Source organism: Phoxinus phoxinus (assembly GCF_949152265.1).
Source record: "Phoxinus phoxinus genome assembly, chromosome: 5".
Lineage (NCBI taxonomy): Eukaryota > Metazoa > Chordata > Actinopteri > Cypriniformes > Leuciscidae > Phoxinus > Phoxinus phoxinus.
Window position 1 is genome coordinate 38,537,417 of NC_136880.1, and position 24,770 is coordinate 38,562,186.

A 24,770-nucleotide genomic window follows, 5' to 3' on the forward strand; every position below is an offset into this window, starting at 1 on the left:
AATTATTAACCGTTTAATTTATTAGCCTACAGATATAGGCTATATATATTTTAGACTATATGATCGAATTATATATTACAATATACTATATTAGGCTATAACACAATATAATTAATATAATATAATAAATTATAATATAATTGCCTATTATACAATATAATGTCATGAGGAAAACTAGATATAAGATACTAGATAAGAGAAAAATTTAACCCACCTTATTAAGTAATTTGATAATGTATTTATCATTTTAGTTGTTGAATATTAAATAACAGGGCTTGTTATATAAAACTATATATATATAGGCTTTTATATGCTATTTGTATAAATATCTCACACACACACACACACACACACACACACACACACACACACACACACACACACACACTTAAATGAAATATATATCCTGCCCTCTGCTGGCAGGATGCATAATTTTTTCTGAAAACACAACTGTCAAAACATTTTTAAAAAGGCAATAAAATAATATATAATATACAATTTGAGAGTTGGCTATGTAGTTTATATATCATGATAGTGTACTGAAGTAAACTGATGTGTATCTTCACATTCAAACATGTATACTAATAAGGAAAGTCACAGATAAATGACAAAAACATGGTAATTCCATATAACTTTTTTGCAAGTGAACTTACATCATCATATAATGGTATATGCCCCGATGTTTAAGAAGCAATGATGCTTCATCACTGCAGTTTCTACTACAAGAGCTTAGAAAAATACAACTCTGTCACCTGTGCCAGACTCTCATACGCTGTCATTAGTTGGAACACATCTTTTAATGTAAATGTGTTTAAGCTATCTCTGTTTTAATGATACCCATATATAACAGGAGAATTTAAAATGAGTGTACATCTGTGAGCCTGGAAAGGTCAGAGGAGAATGTCTCCTCTGTGCATCTTGCTGTTTCCAGACAGTGCTGAATGTACAAGTGAAAATACCTCTTTTGTATCTCGCTGTTGGGAGTCTTGTTCAGTAACTCTTCGTCAGTTGACGTTTGGATTTGGATTTTATTAGAGTTTCTACATACAACATGTGTGCTGAAGACAAAAGCATGCACAAGAAAAAAACTCAAATTAACTTGCAGTGCTGTAAGCATACATTTAAATAAATTTTCCAATATAAGGAAGTAATTAGTTATAACTAGAACTGTGTTATAAAAATGATCATCCCACATATACCACTGACTGAAGACAGCAGGCTTGCGTTAAACAGATACCAAAAACATGAGAAACTATAGCTCACTGCCGGGACAAGAACAATGACTTATACTAATCTAGGCAGAATGGCAAGAAAAAGAAACAGATGCTCCTGCAAAAGCAATGTGCCGAAACCACATTTACTCAAACCATTAGTTGGACTGGTATGGTTTGCACAGCAAAAATTAAGTAGGCCTACTATAGGCAATTTAAAACAGATTGTTTACTGGCAGTAAAAAAAGTTGTTCTGGTATATATCAGGGAATGGAAATCTGCTGCATATTTTGCAGTATATACTTATACCTATATTAACATTATGTGATGTAAACCAGTACACAGAATGCTACACTAAATGTTTTAATTGTTACACAATCTCCTGACTAATTCAGTGAATTGCATTAAATATGTATATTTAGCTTTCTTTTTTTTCTTTAGATATATTCATTTTGTGTTAATATGTCAAAATTGTCCAGGTTGATCAAACAAAGATTCAAGAAACATTACAAAAACAGATATATAATTACTGGTTCCTCATTCTGCAAATGACCGCATACATGGAAGTATACAGTAGGCTACAGTAATTACAGTACATACTACACTGCATTCAGTACAAATCAGTACTACATGCATTCAGAAAAACTGCATACTGTGCACAAGCTTTTGGCTTGCTTAGTTGGGGGACATTAAATTTAACATTTAATTCAATATTCAACAATAATATTGATCTGCCTGCATTGACACCATTATGAGAACTGAACTGAGCTGGACGATCACAGCACGGTTTTCTCTAGAGCGGCTGTATATATAAATGAACTAATTAATAACTTTTTTACAACAAAATGAAACATCACTGAACTTACTTAAGCTGGACTGTGACGCTATTTTCTTCTGGAAACAAACTTTGTTGCATTATTTTCCCGTTTATCCTTACCCCGTTTTTTCTTATTATCTCTGTAAAGCTGCTTTGAAACAATCTGTATTGTAAAAAGCGCTATGTAAATAAATGTGACTTGACAGCATACATACCGCATGCTACAAAAATATTAGTATGCTTTAATAATGTTAGTATGACATTCTGCACATGCCATCAGAGGGTTTTAAATCAGTCAATATTTTAGGCTTCACTTACTTTTCTTTGAATGTAACCGTACTCGCAGCCACTCCAAGTGGGATTCGAACCAACGTCACCGAGGAGCTCTTTAGCTGGCCTTCGTTACACTCCCCACCCTAAACCTCACTTAAATCCGGGTCACGGCACCAGTTTGACTGGCCCTACCCACACAAACCTCCGTCATCACCAGCATGCGAAGCAGGCGTGCTAACAAGCTTGAGGCCAGGGGAGTGAGGTTTACTTGCACAGCTCTTTACTAGCTGGCCTCCGTTACATGAGCACAGTATTATCTGATTTGCAAAGTGATGTGTTTTTTGTGTTTGGAGTGTTTGAGTACTTGAGTTTCTAATTGGTAGTTTTGAAACACCTCGATTAAATGAGTTGTGTGTTCCTTTTTCGGGAAGAGGATCATTTACGTTGATTGAGTTTTGCCCTGGTTTGATTAAGCCCTATTGCTCAAAGCTAATGAGTTGCTTTTATGTTCTGTGCTGTTTGGCCATCTGGATGCGTCTGAGATGAAGCAGTCACTGACTGAGCTGGAAACAGACATCTCTAACAGTCCTATATTTCTATACAGTTTTGTTCTGCAATATGCAAAGAATGTTTTTGTGTTAAATTACCCCTCTGGTTTCCTGAGGTCTTCTTCAAGCATTGATGACAATAGACTGGAGGGACAGTTTAACTGACACTGACCTGGAAGAGATCCTCAGACAATGAAAACACTATTCTGTCCATAAATACACAATATCTTGAAATTTTTCACAAACTTCAAATGTTTTTGAAAAATGTGTTTTAAGCATGTTTTGTCTTGTTCTTTATATTTCCATGTATCACTCTAAAAAATGCTGGGTTGTTTTAACCCAATTTTGGGTCAAATATGGACAAACCCAAACATTGGATTAAAAATGCATTATAAAAATTTAACCCAACGGCTGGGTTTGTCCATATTTGACCCAAAATTGGGTTAAAACAACCCAGCATTTTTTAGAGTGTATTGTGTTTGTCTTGATGTATACCTAAAAATATATTCTCCTAAAAAATGTACAGATATAAAAATAGTTCAAGCGGACAATAGTGTGCATCTGAATTTTACTATTTAAAGACTTTTTTCAGATTAAATACAAGTTAACTGCATGAATAACATCTGTCAAAACATTTGTTTTTACAAACTGCATAACATTATTTTCTATGATAATCTATGGCATGCTGAACTTGGAACAATGCAGCTAGAATGCTTTTGGTCTCATTTTAATGATGCATTGCATTGTTAACATGCTCTGATCTCTTTGTAAATATATAAATTGCATTTATGGCAGGTGCTGGATATTGGCGACAGGCTTACCATTCCAAACAGGGACACAGAGGAGGAGGAGAAGACCTCGGGGATCTGGTGGAAGCAGCTGGTGCCGGAGCAACGGCAGGACCAGTCTCCAGGACATGAGCATTTTGGGCCGAATAACACTTTATTTAAAGCCTTTATATATAATGCCTTATAAAAGTATTTAATGCATTAATTAATATTTGTAATGCACCTGATAATGCATTGTATGATCTCATTAATAATTGTAACCACAGTTATACTACATTATTATACTTATGAAATATGTATAGGGCTATGAACAGATGGGATTCTGAATAAGTGTTTGGACATAAATTGCTCAGTCTCAGTCTGATATAAAAGGATTTCCAGCAAAGAATAATCATAGGCAATTGGTTATTATGCACTATGCATTTGAAAATGCATTTGCTGTCTTGGAAACGTCCCTCTTGAAGGCCTACCATTAAAGTTGAACTACATTTGTTCATGGGTGTAGCTTGACAACTGAGACCGAGCCAGTCGCTTTTGTCAGTCACCATTTTAATCACATTTGAGCTTTTCTATACCTATATTCACACTCCATGTAACTCAAAAAATAATGAAATGATTTAGCCAAACTAGTCTGTTTTGCCACACTAAACGTTGAAAATGCACTATAAACACTGTATTTTAAAATAGACTTTCATTAATCAAATAAATGAGTGAAGAATTACTCACCTTTAACTTTAAAGTAGATATGTTACATCACAATGACAACAGGGCAGAAAGATAATGTTGCAGAGTAAAAATTATCTTTACAAAAAAGATTGCATACAATTGTATCTATGCAATCTTTTTTTGTAATGATAATTTTTACTTATTAAAAATTATTATATGAACATGTTGGTCATGGCTGGTTTTACAGTGTTTGGGGGACTTTTCAGCTTTAACTAGTTAAACCAGCTGAAAAGTCCCCAAAACACTGTAAAACCAGCCAGAGCATCAACTAGGACCAACAAGTACCACCAGCCTAGCATACAATCCTGGCTCAAACATCCTGGGCATTATTTCATATAGTAGGTTACTACCATCGATCTAGCCGTTTATGAGGTACATGTGCTAAAACACTTACACAAGAAGCCAGCTGTATTTTATGCCATCATACCTATAAATAAATATCATGTAATGGAATTGGCTTGGCACTTTATCTTCAGATAGTTTCATTTGTAATCTACTCCATTGGACTGTACTTTCACATCTCTGCCGCCGGTTGCCTTATTGATTTGCTGTGGAGTAATACGCCTCTGTAATGCTCCGTCACTAAATCATAGAGGAATATATGAGACTGTGTCTCGGGCATTAACAGTTACGACCACTTGAAGAGACGCTCTCGACACGGATGATTGATTTATATCTAGCGGTCTATCATTGTCATAAACCGTGGTGCTCCTCAACCATCACAAATATCACATTAAAAATGACTTAAGCGTCATCAAATGCTCTCCGTGGGATTGCAAATAATGCAATGAGCCTGTAAATTGCTCTCTGACTTTAATTATTGTTAATGATATAATATGCCACTTGCATATTGAATATTGTGCATTAAATATTGAATTCTCCCTACTAAAAAGAAGTTTTTATGCTCAAGCCTGCATTTATTTGATCAAAAATACAGTAATATTATTTCAATTTAAAATAACAGTTTTTGATTTGAATATATTTTTAGATATTGTGATTCAAAGCTGAATTTTCAGTCTCTGCTCAAGAAACATTTCGTATCAGTGTTGAAAACAGTTGTGCTGCTTAATATTTTTGTAGAAACTGTGATACTGAAACAAATCCCAGCGTTCATCACAATACTCTCTTTGATGAATAGAACAATCAAAAGAACAGCATTTATTTAAAATGGAAATAAAGTTATAAATGTCTTTACTGTCACTTTTGATTCTAAGGCAGCCTTGCTGGGGAAAAAAATATATACATTTCTTGATATAATTATAGTGCTTGAAATTCATAGTGGTTTGCCTTAGCAAACACTTCTAAGATTGTAGCCTAGTATGGAGCCATTCTGAATAATCCCTTAACCAAAATCATACTTTCTTTCCAGCAGAGGCTTAGTGTTTTACTCCGCTAAACCGCACTGCTGACCCCAGCCTCCCGCTGGCATGTGGGACTTCCTCACTCAGTATGTTCGGCAGCTAGCCAAAGATCCTCTGACACTGGTGCGCTCACATATGCAGGCACAAGCTATCTCTGTGTTCCCTGAGAGAATCCCTATCAAGCACAGAGAGACACTCTGTATGTCTTAATGGAGGACAAATCTGTTAGCGCACGGCCAGCATGTGTGTGTGTGTGGGCTCTTCACTGCTGTCACCCAAGAAATGAAATGAATGGAGATACTTTTAGACAGGCATGCCTATAGCTGAAAAAGCTTAAGCTGGCGGGTTGTCCTTCTAGTCTGGTCATAGCTGGTTTAACAAGCTGGTTCTGGAGGGGGTTTGCCACTTCTTTGGTCTTAAGGCCTTTTTATGCTTCTGCGTCGAATCGACGGCGTACCCCCGCAGACCCTTCTGCGTCGACGCGAACCCCTCTCCGCCCCCTCCGCCGTAGCTCGACGTGCACCTCCAAAAAATTGTAACTACGCGTCGAGGCGACGCAGACAATAGGGCTGTGATTCCGCCCCCCTAGCGTTCTCGCGGTGAAATGCACCGCGATGCAACACAACCCGACGCAGAACCATAAAACGGCCACGACGCCGTAGGAGTCTTGGCCAGGCTGGGAGACCAGCTAGCATCTTTTAGGCTGGTTTTAGCTGTTTTGTGTGTGTGTGTGTTTTCAACAGGGCACTGAGCTGACAGACTCTGTTTTGTTCTACCTCTATAAGCAGCTTAAAGTTTTTGTTTGCCATGTGATTTATTGATTATAGAAGTGCATTTGGCTGAATGGTATTAAGAGGATGAAGCCATTTCAAGCGCAAAAGAGATATTTTTGTTGTTGTTAGATTACAGTAACTTACAGTAAAATATCCCTCACTACCACCGTGCATCTTGCCAATGGACTACAGTTGAAAATTAGCCTGCTGGCTAACACTGGCACATTTACAGAAATGTGGATTAATGTGCACTGTCCTTAAATAAATAAATGAAATGAAAAATTCCAACGTTTGGTAAGATTTTTTAAATGTTTTTGAAAGAAGTATTATATGCTCACCAAGATTTATTTGATAAAGAAAAATAAAACAAGAAAAACTGGAAAATTGATAAATATTTTACTATTTACTATTTATATTTGTGTATGTATATATATATATATAAGTATAATATGATAAATATAAGTTTCAAAAGAACAGCATTTATTTTAAATATAAATATTTTGTAACATTATAAATGTCTGTACAGTAAATTGTACTGTACATTTCTCAATTTAATGCATCCTTGCTAAATATACAATATAGAAAAAAATGAGCTTCAGCATTTGAATTACTTCAAATAAATAGATGTCACTCCACTCCAAACCTATATGACCTTCTTTTTCCTGTGGAAGACAGTGTGTCCAGTGTGCACAGGTGACCCTGTTGAGCTCCAAAAATGACAGAAAAGCACCATCAAAGTAGTTAATGTGACTCATACTTTGTGGGTATTTTTTAATTCATATGATAGCTTTATGTGAGGCCACATGCATTGTGTACACAGGAAACAATGTTAGATGTGGCACAACACGTATGAACTACCCTTGTGAAGTGTTCTTAATTGTAAGTATATATAGGCTATATATATTCCCTTTTTTTCTTCTTTTTTTTTACTCTGCTCAGATAATTTCATATTAATTAATTAAAAGGCCACTTTAATGTACAAGAGTTGTTTTTATGACTGTTTCTCAACACACTTAGGTGCACTTAAAAAGTGCACTTTGTAATAATGTGAAATTAAAACTTTTACTATACAGTATTTTTAATCATTGTGATTTAATACTCTATTGTCATACTTTTAAGACGACTTGTTTTTGTGTTATAACATTTTAAAACACATGTAAAGGACTTGATTATAATTGTATGTGTGTTTCTTATCCGATATTACATTTAGAGAAAATATGTACTAAATTGTAACTTCACTGCAGAAATATATTTAAAACTGAAACAACAAACATATATTTAAATATCACAAACACAAAAAAACTGTATTAATATTTTACCTTAAAGGGCACCTATTATGACATTTAAAATGTTCCTAATGTTGTTGTGGGAGTCCCCAACAACAGTTTTACATGCATGCAATGACAAAAAACACTTTTGTTTTCGTATAATATGCATTTATTTTTACCTGATTTGCTCACCGACTCCCAAATGAATCGTTCAACGACTCGTTTTTCAAACCCCTCCTTTGCGCGACGCTAATCTGCGTTGATTGGTCAGATGACCCAGCAGTGTTTACAGAGATAATACTTATTTTTAACACGGAGTGCAATGATGCTTTTATCAATTAAATTTTATTATAATAATGATTATAGTCCACTGCTTTATAGTTTGTAGTAAAAAACGAAAAATAAGATAAAGAATTTAATGTTATGTTAGCGAGCATAGCCCAGAGTTCATATTGTAAAAGCACAATCAGTCTTTGTTTGCATTAGCCCGATGCATAAACATAACGTTTTTACAAAAAAAAAAAAAAATGCAGTTACGTTACTACGAGGTATTACTCTATTCTTTAGACAACTCCGAAAACAACGACAAACACTTCACATATCTCAATACAATTGTCATTGAAGACCTAGAAGCTAAACGGTGCTTACACAACAAACAAAATAATTATTAAGCATGCTACATAAAACATAAAAGCAAAAATTATTAATAACACTTTTACAGGTTGTGATGCGGAGAAGGAAGCTGATGCAAACACTTGGAACTGAACCTTCCTTCAATATCAGCCAGCTCGCGAATCCAAGTTTGATTGCATTTAAAAAGCAATCGTCTTCAAAATGACGCGAGCAAAGCACAAGGCTCGGGCTATACTTCTGTGGTATAGTGAATTGTAGCCACTTAGTCTTCAAATGCTCCTCCTTGGGCAGATGAAAAAAGTTTGCTTTTGAGAACTTCAGAACACAGCGTCTCGTCGCCATGATGTTTCCCTGCTGGCCTTGGAGAGCAATAAGTGGGCGTATCGTATTCAAATAACTTGACAAGTTGACGTCATCTAGTCAGAGAAAAAGCTTCGGTCTTCTAACGATTCATAAAAATGACTCAGAGTCGACTCTTACTTTTGAAAGACAATAACTTTATATACGGTGCACTTTCATATTTCAAACTTTGCAGGATATTTTTGTTCACTTAGATCTATGTTACACACTACATGAAAGGTACATTTCAAAATTCCATAATAGGTGCCCTTTAAAAGATTTTCAGTAGACTTTAACCATATTTTAAAAAAACTATATTTATGAAATTACATATAATGATAGCCTACTTAAGTGGGTAAAAAAAAAAAAAAAATTACATCCCATATATTTTAACTATATATTTTTAGCGTAACTGCAATTACGTTTCTGCAAACATTACATCCAGTTCACTATTAAGCATATTCTTTTATATTTTTCCGTAATAAATAGTACTCCGTTTAAACACTACTTTTTTTTCAAGGGTAGCCTTTTAAAATAAAGACCTATATGTACATAGGTCTGCATATGTGATAATTGTTTAATGATTTGTTGTCTAAATGAAAGAGGGTTATTTCCACTGTGGCATCTTCATGAAAGTCATGCTGTTAGCTAGTGTACAAATACACAAAGAGATGCTTAAGAATTTCAAAATAAGGGTCTGACTGCTTCTGTGTCCTAGCAATAAACAAAGGAACAAACACAATCTATCACTCCAAAATTCCTGCAAGCACCAGAGTATTACAGCTCTAGTGCAGAAGAACAACTGCAAATTGGTACCTATTTATTTCATACAAAAAAAAAAAATGTTTTCAGATATTTTTGAAGATTGAAATGCTGTTCACAATGAAGGTCAGGAGTTCCACCGCCATAGAACAGTGAGTGGGAATGTGTTATTGAGTGACTGTACATGATGAATGCATTCAATGTTTAAGGTGCAATACACTTTCAGTGCTTTTAGTCACATTTTGCACATTCTCTCTGGTCTTTAGTGTGTTTTCTACTGCACTATAAATACAAACTGATCTCCATAACGATTGGTAAACTCTCTGCATGCATGTGAAACAACCTGAAGAATGTAAAAGTGAGAGGTCTTATGTCGACATGCTCACACTTCTGATAACAATTACGATTCAGTTTGTTTGGTTACCCATATTCTTCAAAATATCTTCCTTTGTGTTAAACAGAAGAAATGAATACAGGTTTGAAACAACTTGAGGGTGACAGAATTTTCAGTTTAGGGTGAACTGTCCCTTTAAGTGATTATTCTCCATAACAGATCTCCTTTTTATTCTTACAGTGTTTCAGGCATGTAAAGTCCTTCTGGTTGCTCTATAAACTGTATCAGCGCTGAACCCCTCATCTCTGTATGTTCATTGTGTAGCCTGTGAGTGTTCAGGTTGTCTGAACAAGCCTCGAGCACTGTGTTTCCAGGCAAACCTTGAATGCCAGTCGGGAGGGTTGCCATGGCAACAGAGTCGGGGCAACTGCACTTTGGAATGCCAGCTGTGCCTAATGTCTTATATGTGTAACCAATGCCATATTCCGCTGAGCAATGAAATCTAACCCGGACATGTCCACTTTCCCTGACGGCAAAGATATTAATTAGCTTGCAGACTTTGCTTGGAAAAAAAATAACCTATAATCTTAAAATGTCTCTCCCAGAAAACTGCAGATCTGTGGATCACACTGTACTCAGATTATGCCTAGACACCAAAGTCTGTGATGAAAGTCACCTTTCTAATTAAATTCATCTATTTTTTATAAAGTGAAACCCCTGAGAACAGTTCTGCAAAAAATGTTTGGACTATAAATATTGACTACATTTGCTTGCTGTAGTAAATAAAACAAAGATTACTGGAGTACATTTTACAAGTTCCAGTAAATCCTACAAATTTTTTTTTCTCAGTGTAGTGTAAACTACACTTTTTCTTTTGCTTGTTAAATAAAAGACAGCTTCAAGGGTGTCATTATTGAGAATAGAAATGTTTTGTGTATTGTGAATCGGAAATATCAAAGTTTCCCCTAAACTTTATTGTTTGTTCCTTCCATACCCCCAGAATGTAAATGAGGGGCCGTTTGCACTTACACAACACTGTTTTCAACTAAAAACTGAAAACCTTTTATACGTTTTGGCCATTAATTAACATGACAACTGTGTTTTGGGGGACCTGAAAACGGAAAGTTTTGAAAACGGGATTCAAAGTGCAAGTTGTTAAAACCAAAAACGTGAATTCGTGAAAACGGTGACGTCATGCGCGTGCGCATTTTGTGTTTAGTCTATAGGCAAATATTGTTTCTTTACAAACCATTTCTTTCCATCACCAGCTACTGGCCAGGTTAGGTTTAATGCAGTGTTTTACGGTAATAATACAGCGGTTTTAGTCATTTTCGCAGATCTGTGTAAACCGGGATCATTTTGAAAACGTCAGTACACGAAAGAAAAACGTTTCCGTTTTTAGCATATTGTTGTCGTGACGTGTACCCTAAAAGCGTAACAATTTGGGGGCTCGTCCGGGATCTGCACAGACAACTAAGAGAAAGTTAAGAAAACAAACAAGCATATATCAAATAAAATACATCACACAACGTAACAGTAGTTAAGAGTAAACAGGCAAATATTCTAATAAAGATCTTTATTCAGTTTTAAATAGGCCAACAAATCGTAAAAATACATAAAGGTCAATAAAATGACAAATCAGCTCCTCGTGCGCATCTCAGCCTCTTGGGATACGGTTGTAAATTGTCCTCAAAACAATATTGAAAAAACGGATGACTTGCAGGTGTGAAAAAACACTTTGTTGTTGGTAGGATTTTCCTTTTTCCAGATTGGTTGATCCTGAGAGTCAGTCGGTATGAGCTCAAATTTAACTCTGTGAGATGGACGCCAGCACTCACCAGCCTCCAGGCAGCGTTAAGGAAAGTTTCAATCTCCATATCACAACACAGGACGTGGTGTTGTTTCACAGAGCAATAATGCAAAAAAAAAAAAAGGTACAAAAAAAATCATCCGCTAGACCAAAAGTCACCCTACATCCCCAATAAAACCACGCCAAAAAAACGGATTAAATAAGATTCACTTAAGAGGACAACACCGGAATATCAGCATTGATTAAAAGACATTTAAAACGCAGCTCAACAGAAAAGACAACATCGACTTGCGTTTCTACCCGAATACATTGATTTCTGATAAGCTTCTATATCTTGGAATGAAGAAATACATAATTGCAATAATTTAAAGTGACACCATAAGTTAAATAATGTGTGGAGTTTAAACACATTGTAGATTTTAGGCCATCATTTCTTTTGCAATGTTTTGATTTTTTACATTGCAAAACAGTTTTAATATGCATCATCCTTTAATTTTGCTTAGGGCTTTTCAATGTAATTTCTACTCAAATGGACGGGGAATAAAAACAGAAGCTCAAACCTTGACCCCAAGCATTTTATTGCTCGGATGTGCTTGAAGGCCCGAAAAAGCAAGCGTGGGTGATCGAAGTGATCAGCTCTAAGAAATTCAAAACAACTGTGACGTAATAAGCATTATTCAGCACAAAGCCTCATTCAAATAATCACTCACTCAAACCTTAATTCAGTCAGCACTTCTTTTTCTTTCCTTTTTTCAAGAAACTTTCACAGAGCTGTCTGAAAGCGCAAAGCAAATAAATAATAAAAGAGTAGCTTGGAGAAAAGCCTGAAGGCCAGCACAATTATGACACGGAGGAAAAACAACATAATGCTTATTTAAAAAAGAAAAAAGAAAAATCGAATTTTAGTCGAAGACTTTAGTTAAACAAAAATGGCCATCTGAGTGAGTGTAAATGCAGAGCGCATGCCTTGACGCTTCAACTTTTGGGCTGATGCTGATGAAGACGAGGATGAAGGTGGGAATGGGAATGTCGTCATGATTCCTCGTTTCCTGAGTCGTCCTCGTCATAGCAACAGTCCTCGTCATCGTCATCCTCGTCCTCCAAGTCCTCGTCATCATAGTAATCATCGTATAACAGGTCGGAGCCCTCGTCCAGCGCGGGCGCGCGCGTGCGCACACAGTATTCTGCCAGGGTGGTGGGAACTTTCACTCCGTCCCGTTCTGCCTCGGCTTTAGTGGCCAGAACTTGTTTTCTGTAACAAACACAAACACCTCATAAATGGATCCGAAGAAATATCCGGCTTCACATTTGTGCTTTTAAACCTTCAGGCTAGACTTCAATTGTGGGCACATTTACCATAAACATGTATCCATTCGTTTTTACATTGGATGTTATGTACAGACATTGCTTTGCAAATGATCAAAATGTTCCTTTTAGCTTCATTTTTATACAGATTAAATATTAACCACGTAGCTTCTCTTTCCATTACGTTCAGAGTCAGACACACTCGTCTTAGGCAGTGGGACATGTTGACATTTTATGTCATTTAAGCTCTCCATTTGAGTTGTTGCCCTGAGGTTTTAAGAAGCCAAGACAGAGAAATAAACAACTTATGTCCTGAAGGATGAAATCTGATGCAAGTCAAATGTTCCAACTCAGATGGCTGAAAACATGAATTGGAACATGCAATAGAGAGATTGCCAAGAGGAGATCATGTTTCAGTGACTTATTCAACCACAGGAGGGCACCGCTCATCCAGAAAATAAATCAAAATCTGTTTAGAAGGGTTTTCCATTAGCTAAAGTGTTGTTTATCATCATATCTTATGACAGAGCCATTCAAATGTAACAAGCATTAAACAAATAAACATTAAACACAGCTGATCTCTTAAAGGGACCATATTCTCTATTGTTTGTACAATCATGTGTTACCTAATGATTTCTGCATATTCACGGTCTTTTCCTTTACTGTCTCTCCATTTGCGGTACATGACAGAGGCGTCCACGTTGGCCGGAGAAAACGTGTTGGGCTCGTTCAGTAGAGAGATGACACTCAACAGGATAGTTCTGAAACACACACACACACACACTCAATGTTATAATGTCATTAACCTTTAAGCTCATCTGTCCAAGAGCTTCTTTGTGCTGCACTCTCCTAAAGATGTGAAGAGATTTTACCCAAGAGGATCAGTCTTTATGCATTGCTTACAGCGACTCCGGTAATCTCACATTTGCAATATGGACACAGAGAAACTTCAGTTTTTAAGTTGGTAATGAAACACCAGTATTCACTGGGAAAGTAAATTATTTTGAAGTACTGTTTGCATTATCACTCTTATAGCCATTCATTGTCAACTGAGCAAAGTTTTTTAAAGTTAGCAATTAGATGCAGGCCAAAATAATTATTCAACGATTTAGATTGTAAAAAGAATTATAATAGCATTAATAATTATAACAACAATAAATATTATTATTATGGTTATTAAGTAAGGGTTAATGCCCGACGAGGTGTCCATTGTCAGGTATTAATGGACGACGGCGAGGCGATGTAGGACACCTCCTTTACTAGGTGTCCTACATCACTTAATGGACACCCTGCAGCCAATCAGAATCAAGTATTCACCCAGACCATGGTATAAATAATAATAATTCATACTATCATGTGGTGTACTTAATATGTCAAAAATAAATAAAATAAGTGTAGTTCTACACATTAGTTATATGTAGGACTGGGCAATACAAACATTTATATCTTGATATTATTTTCCCAAATTTTGACGACATTCAATACTTTACATAGTGATATTAAACATTTTCTAAACATTGATTAAATAGAATAAGTGGCTGGAGTATTACCGTAGTTAAAGACTTCAAGATTCAATGCATAGATCTATTCTGACATACAATATCAGACTTTTTTTTTTTTAAATATGTTTTATACTCAAACAAAATAAGTCAGTAAAAACAACAAGCTACATCTGAGCGGGAGAACAATGGTTTTGACAATGTAAACTATGCAGCATTCAGTGCGGGGTCAAAATATGCCCGTCTCTCTGTGTACAGTGACAGGTGTTCTACAACAACACAAATGATTAACATGAGCTTCCAGGAACACACTCGCTTTTCCACTGAAGCACAAAGCCCAGTGAAACAAGACACCAGACTCGGGGGAGGAAACGCACAAATACACAGATCTCCACTGAGATGCTTTCCTTAAGGCAAGCAACATGAAACTCATGTACACAAAACAAGCCTGGCCACTCTTCCAATAATTCTGTTAGTTGGGAAAACACATGATCACTCTCTGAGACAGCTACTGCTGAGGATCTAGCCTGTAGATCCCTGTAGGGAAATTAATTTGCACAGCACAAAACATTTCTTTGTGGAAAAAGGCCAAAAATAAGCTGCAAAGTGGACAAGAGTTTATGGCAATAATCAAACAGGTGTGGCTGTGAGAGATTACTCCATACCTGACATTCTGTGTGGGGTTCCACCTCTCCGAGGGAAGCTCTCCGCTCTGTGGATCATCTACTGGAGGATGCAGAATGGAGATACACACGTCCCCGTTCTGTGAAAGCACATGCAGAGATTCAAATCAATCACACAATCATAATGCTTTCACGAAGCAAAACCCCTCGCCTCCACACCACTGCTGTTTCTGTGAGTACTCGGAGTCACAGCGAGGCGTGTGAAAGGGAGATAAGGAGAAAAAGCCAGTCAAAACTGAAGGACGATCTCTGCAGAACTCTGAAAAGCCTTGTGCATGCACTGCATGTATATCCAGCACAAGGAGAAATATACTGGTGCAAGGGGTAGGCGGTATGACCACCATCTTAAAGCAGTCATTTTATATCACTCACAGTAATGCTATAGTTATACTTCCAGTAAATTCCACCAAAACATTTTTATATAAGTAGATTACCATATTAATGCATTTTTAAATAATCATCCAACAATCCAGCCAAATAAAATAAAAATCACATTATTGTCATTATTGTTCTCCAGCTGTTATATTGACCTCTTTGCGCGGTTGAAAAACACTGTTTAATTGATATTATGTATGAGGAATATACATTTTATTATTTTAAATCAAAGATACATCTGGCTCAAAAAACAGCTGCTCCACATTATGCAACACTTTAGTTTAAAACAAATTAAAAACAGTAATGCATTCTCTGTATTAATTAAAACACTAAAACTACTAAAAAATAATTTGTTAACTAAAATAAAGCTGAAATAAAATTAGATTAAAATCATGGTTTTAGTTAGTTACTTGGGTATTTTTTGTTTGTTTTTGTAAGTTTTAGTTAAAAATACTCCAACTAAAACTGAAAAAAAAATGTTTTACCTTTAACTGCTTCACCGCAGTCATTTTTGTTGTGTGTTTGTTTTGTTATTTAGAGAAAAGCACGTAGCACATATTAACAAATTCATCTAAATGTTGCTCTCAGCAGCGTGTATGCGTCGGGGATGTTCACTGCAAAGGCATTTCTAACTACTTTTTAGTTCAACGCAAAGAACAAAAGAACTTCGCCATGAGTATAGGGGCCTTGAATCACATTCAGTCTCTTGAATGCGAGAATGAGCAGTAAGTTGTTAGCAGCAGTTCAAATAATGGCCACCGGTGTCGCTAATAACAAGTTTCTGAATTCTACATAAAGCCCCATTTAAATACATTGTAAAATATACACACAGCAGTTGAATTCAATATTATTGTGGCAAGTTGTGTTACATTGCCTGGCAATATTAAACAACATACAGTTACAGCACATTTACAACAGAACACATGCTGGCAGTGCATACAAATATAATAATGCCCATTTTAATCAACAAAGCTGCCTACACTTCACTACAAGTGCTTGTCACAATATATATATATGATATAATGTCTCCAGCACACCACACACACTTTTGAGAGGAGGGCCAACTGTAACATCTTTTACATTTTCGCACAAACTACAAATCTACCAGGTATATATTTGGGTATGTATGAGAAACATGTACCAAATATAACAGCATTCATTAAAATATGATGCAAAATTGACGCAGAAGGGTAAGGAACTATTGACAGATCTGTGAAGTGGTTTTTGCTATTTTTATGCTTATTTCCAACCTACACAACATGACTTCATGTTTTCCAGGTCATAAACAGGTCTGAACTGCAGCTCAGTGAACCACACCTGTTGTTGGTGCCTTCTGATGAGAGTTACAGCTCTTCCTCATGTTTAATATGTCAAATAATCTGCTTACCTTATTTCCCCATTTAACACATTGCAGCCATTTATATTCAATTGTATCAAGAGTTCAAATAATGTGTTACTTATCATATCTGTTCCTAACTGTTCACTGGCAATAGCCAAGATACAAAGGTTCATGTTTGCCTGGTGCATTAATCCAGGGCTTAACTGAAGGAAATGAGGAAGCACAACGGACAAGCTACGTGCCACAGTACACAGAGTCAGGTCTGAAACAATCCTCTTACCTCATAGATGTTGGGGTGCCACATCTTGGTGAGGAATCTGAACGTGGGTGGGGAGTAGGGGTAATCGATCGGGAACTTAATGCGAGCCTGCAAAACAAGACAAAGGCGGAAAGACATCAGTAAAACAGCTTGTAAACAATATCCCATGTGGCATTTCATTTACCTCAGGCAAGCCATTCAGTGTCCACAGCTTGTTAGTCAACTAGAGAAATGAACTCTTTCGCTAAATATATGCACTATATTTTTAAACCTGTTTGTGATGTCTTGATTATTTAACGTTTGTTTAAAATATGTCATGAAAATGACAGCCAGTGTGTAAATGATTATATTTAAACATCGAAATTGGAGTAAAAACAATTAAATTCAAAAGTTAATGTAAAACCTGCCTTATGTGCAGTTTACATTTGCATACAATTTGTTATTTAAGTGTTGATGATTATATTTAAAAATAAATAGAAACTGAATTTAGGCTAATAGTTTGAGCTCTGTTGTTAACCTTTAATATTATAGGCTAGTAGGCCTAATGTGCAAAGTAAGGGCTCCCTATATAGTTTAAAGCATTAGCACTTTAGCACTGAATAAATTTAAAGACAGAGACACAAGTTTCATATTTGTCTGCAACAGATGCGTCACACAAGAGATGTGAAAAATGCGAGCTGCTTTCCAAACGCAATTTATTCAGAGACAAGCAGCCATGCATGACCACACAAACTTTGAGACCCCAAACATGACTATCCCCTTGTGAGGGACCCTCTTCCTAAAATATGAATCAGCAGCTATGCATACATAATTGTAAACAAAAAAGTTGATCAAATGTAAAAAATGCAAGTTTCTATTAAGTTGCTTTCAACCTCTCATTATTGTAATGTTTTATCTGAAGGAATGAAAGGATGAAAATCTGAAGGAAAAAAAACTATACGACAATTCACCATGACGTCACAACAGTAATAGACGTTCTTCAGGGTGTTCCTATGGCAAAGCTAGTAAATAGCTTGGAAGGGAGACCCACCATCGGCAGTAAAAAAAAAAGAAAAGAAAAAAAAAGTAGCCTAATTAAATAGAATGCGTTTATCATCATAATAACAACTGTATTTAATGATACAAGTAAAAAATATAATAAATAGCGAGAGCGTGTGAAAAGTGACGATTGCGTGAGTCTCACGGCCAATGCGTGAGAGTTGGCAGCCCTCTTTTTCAGGCAGTGACTGGCAATGAGTCTGATCTTCAAAAGAGGCAAGTTTACTAATAGTAGTCTCGAATTTCCCCGGCTGAAGATAAATGCTCTGCTATGATTTTGTAGATGGACCGTTTTGAGAATACACGAAGCAGAGTTGAAGGGCAAGCAGGGTTGGCAGCAGAAAGGTAAACGTTGGATGAATCATATAATTGAGGGGATCATTAAGATTTCCTACTTTTAGCGACACGACGTCCACTCGCTATAACCTCCTCCCCCACAGGGAATCGATAAAACCCTACGCCTTTTGCTGTATATCAGTCAGCGCAACCCCAAACACAACACGTTTTCATCATCGTTTCAACTTTGATCAACAACGTTTTTAACTATGTAACTGTTCCAGTATCCGGCTGGATCTCTTCAGTTAGTCAGTAGAAGCCGCTCGCGTTCTGCCACCCGGAAGTAACTTGGTGCCTATTGTTAACAAACCCGTATAGCTGTTAACATAATAAAATTACTGATTAATCTCATGATTTCTGACCTATCTTTAGAAAGCCGAGTGAAACAATGTTAGGCTACATATTATTATGTATATACTAGGGATGTCAACGATTAATCGACGATCGATTAATTGTCGATAATACATTTAATCGATACAACTTCTCGATCATCGATTATGCAGGTTCATGCGCGTTCGTGCTGCTCAACCGCGAAACAAAGCGAGCGCGTTTTGTTTGGGACCTTTTTTTGGGAGGACTTTCATATTACATAACATTATAAAGAGAACAATATTGTAATAAAACATTGTGCATTATTTGAGTTTAGTTGCCGTGTCGCGTTGCTCCAGGAAGAGCGCGTCCACAACATGAATGAATGGCACGTAACTTAGTTCAAGTTCACTTGTGCATTCGCGTCATTTTGTGCAGAAATAATTTGTAATATTATGTTTATTTTGAATATATCTGATTAATCTAATATAGGATGCGTTTCTTTGAGTTAAATAACGCGCTAGCAAACTAAGTGCTCCAGTTTAACGGTAGCCTATTCATTCAGCGCGCTGATAACGCTAATAACGATGAATAATTTGGGACGGACATATTACATAACATGAGAACACTATTGTACTAAATCGTTGTGAATGCATTGGGTTTAGTTGCCGTCTTCAGTGCGTTGTTCCAGGGAGAGCACGTCCAGTCACACATTCTGCACGCATCGGTGGCGGCGTTGGTGACACGTTGTATTAGTAGTAGTCGTTATATTTGATTATTAAATAATGAATTGAATTAAATGATCAATCACATCGAAACATTTTACAATCCTACTAGCCCTTTATTTAGATTAAAAACCATTCTCATTCATCGTTTTGAGCAGGATTTGCAGACCCTGTCGTGCTGTTGGACATGCACTGCAGCAGACGCATATTGCAGCATTAAGGCTAACGATTAATCGATTAATTGATCGTTAATTTAAACGATGATCGATCATGGGAATTTGTGAAAATTGACATCCCTAGTATATACTACTTTTCTCCAACCTTTTCAACAGAACCCTTAGCACTCCCTTGCAGACCCATTTACCGACTGCAACATGTACTGGAAAACAGCTTTCACAACAACCGAACTCTGACATTAAATGGACTTGGGTCCCCACCAAAAGCTGTAAAGTGAAAGCTTCTAACCACTGTAGTACCCTCAGCTATATTTAGACCTATCACAGTTACCATTTTAAAAACCATTCTGCAGATTTCCCCCACTGTGTTGCAGCCAGTGTTGCAGCCAAACACTAAGTTCAAAACGATCAACAACATCACAGTGCCGTCAGCTGGTACAGAGAGATTTCTTATACAGCAGCTTTGGAGGATTCGGTCTCAGGGTGAGCCCGGGACAGCTGCTCTTAATAGGATTGGAGATGCATCACATTGCAGGAGAACAGTGCAGATGGACAGGAGGGAAAATCTGAGAGAAAACACACAAATGGACAGAGAGCTGGATAACCAGGAAGTGGGGCAAATCATTTTTTGGCACGAAAACAACTAGGTTAAACATCCGTTACGCAAGAGATATGCCCTCTATCTCAATTCAATATACAGACCTAATTATTTTCAAGTCTCGTGGCAAAACTTCCCTTGAAACATTTTAGGCTGATTACTACTGGAAGTGGACATGCTGAGATTTGTATTCAACTATATTATATTAAAGGAAGTTAGGAACAGTTCAATCAGGATATGGTCATTTACCCAAATCGAAGTAATTCCAAACTTTCTTCCATTGAACACAAAAGGAGAAGTCTAAACCTGAATATTCACTATGTTATACTCATACAATAAAAAGCAAATGTCCCAGATGGTGTTGAGCCCCACAAACAGACAATAACACCATAAAAAACATTGTTTTTAGATCTATATGGCTTTAAAGTCACAGAAGCCAGGTGATACATTTTGTTCAATTCCTCACACATTATTCACTATAATTGCTTGTCTCCACCATAGCACTTAAATTACATTTGCAGCTTTTATTAAAAAAGCGGTAGCCTAAGTGAAGACACGTCAAGTTTGACACAAATTATGCCAAATGGCATTATTATATGCATAAACGAGAAAGAGGGACAGATTTACAGTGAAAAACTACTTCAATTTCATTCCATTCCTCTCACAAAGCCACTATGTTGTTGTTGTTGTTTTTTTTAAATACAGCACATACGCTAAAGATAAAAGATTTGGGGTTGGTAAGATTTTTTATGTTTTTGAAAGAAGTCTCTTTGCTCAACAGGGCTGCATTTATTTGATCAAAAATAAAGTAAAAACAGTAATATTGTGAAATAGTAAAAAAAATTAAGGTTTTCTATTTGAATATATTTTAAAATGTAATTTATTCCTGTGATGCACAGCTGAATTTTAAGCATCATTACTCCAGGCTTCAGTGTGGCATGATCCTTAAGAAAGCATTCTAATTTCTTATTATTACCAATGTTAAAAACAGTTGTGATGCTTAATATTTTAGTGGAAACGGATTTATTTCAGGATTGTTTGATGAGCAGGAAGTTCAAAAATGTATTTTAAATAGAAATCTTTTGTAATAATTAATGTCTTATCTGTAACTTTAGATCAAACTGATGCATCACAAAAGTCTTTGTCTAAGTCATATGGATGACTTCTATGTTGCTTTTTGGTAGTTCAACAGCATTCATCAGTACTTCCCCTTTTGCCTTCCAAAGAAAAACATCAGCTGTACTGATTGTAACAACATGATGGTGAATAAATGACATAATATTTGTTTCTGGGTGCACTGACCTTTCAAAGAAAGCATGTAATGTAACTATTCCAGACAAGTTAGGCACAACTGGTTTCAGGATCTTGGCTGACTGCGAGATCTTGACAATGTGCCAGCATAATACTCAAGAGAGCTTTAACATTGTTGACAAACGGTGCAAAATTTCCCATTTCAAACAAAGAGAAGCAAGTCTCTGTCATGCAAAGACACCGTGATTTATCCGCAAGCAGGGAGCAGTTACTGGTTTGAGTACCATGCCTTCGGGCATTGCCAGACTCGAGAGTTTAGTTTTCAACACAAGCTCATATCCTGACACACCAGTGAACAGTGACGCTGCCAAACCCACTGTATGTGTGTGTGAGTGAGTGCTTTCGCTGTAAACAAAGACACGAAAAGTCATTGACCTACTTCAAATCGAACACAACAGTCCAGGCCCTTCCTTTACAATCCAGAGAGGAACTAACATGAAGCTGAATAATTCAATAAAGCTTCTGACATTATTAAGGTCATTAATTATAAACCATTCAGACTGGTGTGAATGAACAGGTTTATCTGCTCTGGTGGAATGAGGTGGGACATAATGATCATTTGCTGTCATTACTCTATTTTTATAGTTATCATAATAAGAATAACTTGTGGTGCCACAAAGAACAAAACAAAATACAGGTCAAACGTGATGTCAACTAAACTAAACAAGTGCCCTACTAAGTGTTTGGAAGGGCATGAATATGACATTTTTTAAGTTTAATAATCAGTTTTGATAGACGCTTGCATTCAGCAGAATTGGAAATTATCAAAAACACTTTGTCATAAATTATTTTAATAATAGCAGGTAAATAAATAATTTGAATCAGTAATGAGCTTACAGCAAACTTAAAAGTATATTAATATAAGAATGATAAAGAACATTTAATTGTAATATTAATAATATTGTTTGTTCAAAGTCATGTAAATCATCTCACCCTCCATCTATCAGAATGACAATGAGTCAATGAGGAACAAAGAAACCAAACAAATGAGCCCTATTATCCTGAACAAAGACCCCAGAATCTCATCAAACCGACATCTGATGGAAATCACAAGACATGAGATCATAACCAGGATATAAATCAATCAAAAACCTCAATTATTTCTTAATATGCCTAAAGAAAACAGACACGGGGACACATAAAGAGATGCAGTTATCCAGAGCTGGTTCCAGATCTAAATATAGACCATAGCCATCTGTTCCTAAAAATAACGCTTATTTACCCCCTAAAACCCAACGTCAGCCCTTACCTTGAAATAGCCCCCTTCATAGTGAGTGTTTGGGGGTCCGAAAATCGCCACTTCCCAGTTGTAGAGATCCGCTTCATCCACTAAAGTGATCTTGAACCCCTCCACTGGTTCCTCCTGTAGAGACTTCATCTCCAGCATTAAAGCTTTCTGTGAGCTGGCGACCTGAGCACTGCTCTGACGGGCCATTTCTGCTTTATTTCTACACAACTGGAAGCAAAAAGGGCGAAAAGTTGACAAGATGTGATGAGGCGATGAAAGCTGCTTTTCTTTCTTTGTCTGGAGTTGCTAGCTTAGCGAGGAAATGACAATGTCCTCAAAAAAGAGAGTATTTTCGATCAAATAAAATGTGTTGTAAGCTATAAAGCATTATAAGTGTGTTTTTTCGTCGTCCATGAAAGTAAAAAAGGTTGTTTGGTTGTTTATATGCGGAGTTTTGTCTGTCCAAAAATAACAAATCGCGCTCCGGGTTTGTTGTGGGTTTTTTTCGTAGCTGAAGGCTAGCTGTGAAAATCCACTTCGACTCAACACTAATCTTCTCTAGTGGGAGGTTTTCGTTCAATGTAAGTAAATGCAAATGTCTGAGTGTACAAAAAGAAAGTCTGCGCTTGAATTCTGTCGCAAGCTGGTCCGTCGAGAAGCAAAAATCGCCGTGAACTAGTAAATGTGTAGGAGAGTGGCGAGTTATGAGTCGATGTCCTGGATGCGTCTTTCCTCAATTCCAATGGGGTCGCGGTGCATTGTGGGTGCTGTAGTTCTGTCGGCTCACATTACACTGTCAACAGACCTACATTCACAGACAGCATTCCAGTTATTTGACTAATACTAACTCTAATAATTGGATAATACATAATTAGCTAACGATTTAATTGCTTATGTGTTATTTATTTTACTGTAGGGGGAGTCACACTTTAGTCTGGGCTACAAAGGCTTCTTTATCCTTCTGTTTTTGCCCAGCTAAATGTAGGCTATTGAATAAGTACACAACGTGCTCAAATAAACCAAACAAATAGTCCTCCATATCATCCATTTATCCTAAACAAAGGCACGCAAATCTTGTCAAATCAACATCTGATATCAAAACAGTGCTTGACATGATTTAATCAGCCATTAAATCAATAATTGATCTGAATTATATCAACATATTAGAAATCTGATGCTGTGTTAGCAGCTCTCTAATTATACTGTAGATACATATAAAAAAGAGGTGTAACTTACGTTTACATTATATTTTAAATCTGTAGGCCAATGTGTCTTTGTGTACAAAATCTCTCTGTTTAAATGCACGTGAGTACAAAATTATGGATAAAATATTCAATAGTCAAAACATCCTAAACCTAAAGAATAAGTGTGACCACTAACAGGATTTCTTTAATAATTTAGAGACAAAATTAAAGAAATTGATTGGATAAAATAAAAAGTCTCATTCTTTTTTAAAATCTTTTATCAGTTTTTGTTTTTTAAAGAAAATATATTTATTGTAGGATACTTATAGGCTATGGAGCCAGATAGCCTAACAAATAATACATATACAAAACAAAATTCATAAATGCACAGCACAATTCACATCGTCCAAAATCCATTTATGAATTTTCCATGAATTTTGTTTTGTATAGGCCTATCGCCTATGTATTATTTTTTAGGCTGATCTGGCTCCATACTCATACTGTTATTTTGGCATCAGTGAACAGTGAATGTTCAGGAATATATAATCCAGTTTACAGACTGTCTCTCTTCTTCTGATTATATCTACTGTCTGTTTATTATTAATCTCTTTAATGTGATCAATCAATAAGTTAAATGATTGGTTTTGTTCAGAGGTAAGGCTAAAGGATAAAGGTCACCCAAGATCAGCTATGATGTCCATGCAGGCATGGTACAGTTCATTTATGACAATTAGGGAAATAACAACAGTGATCTATATCCAG

The 24,770-nt window shown here is 36.3% G+C and overlaps 2 protein-coding genes across 2 annotated transcripts in view; one reads left to right on the forward strand and one right to left on the reverse strand.

The window, feature by feature from the left end:
* LOC306998107 (uncharacterized protein) overlaps positions 1-24,770 on the forward strand; it is a 514,861-nt gene that overhangs the window by 193,457 nt on the left and 296,634 nt on the right. The gene's annotated exons all lie outside the window — the stretch shown is intronic.
* On the reverse strand, positions 11,395-23,637 carry cdc34b (cell division cycle 34 homolog b). Its single transcript, XM_079613092.1, has 5 exons — positions 22,846-23,637; positions 17,125-17,211; positions 15,113-15,210; positions 13,575-13,709; positions 11,395-12,895 (listed from the first exon to the last, which is right to left on the reverse strand). The coding sequence occupies exons 1-5, from the start codon at positions 23,029-23,031 to the stop codon at positions 12,676-12,678; spliced, it is 726 nt and encodes a 241-aa protein (XP_079469218.1). The 5' UTR covers positions 23,032-23,637; the 3' UTR covers positions 11,395-12,675.

Excerpts from the sequence above, each read along its gene's own strand:
- cdc34b (XM_079613092.1), bottom strand. The coding sequence starts at position 23,031 with ATGGCCCGTCAGAGCAGTGCTCAGGTCGCCAGCTCACAGAAAGCTTTA. Across the intron at positions 13,710-15,112 it reads AACCCCACACAGAATGTCAG|AACTATCCTGTTGAGTGTCA; the intron begins GTATGGAGTAAT and ends TGTGTGTTTCAG. Across the intron at positions 12,896-13,574 it reads GAATATGCAGAAATCATTAG|AAAACAAGTTCTGGCCACTA; the intron begins GTAACACATGAT and ends TGTTTGTTACAG.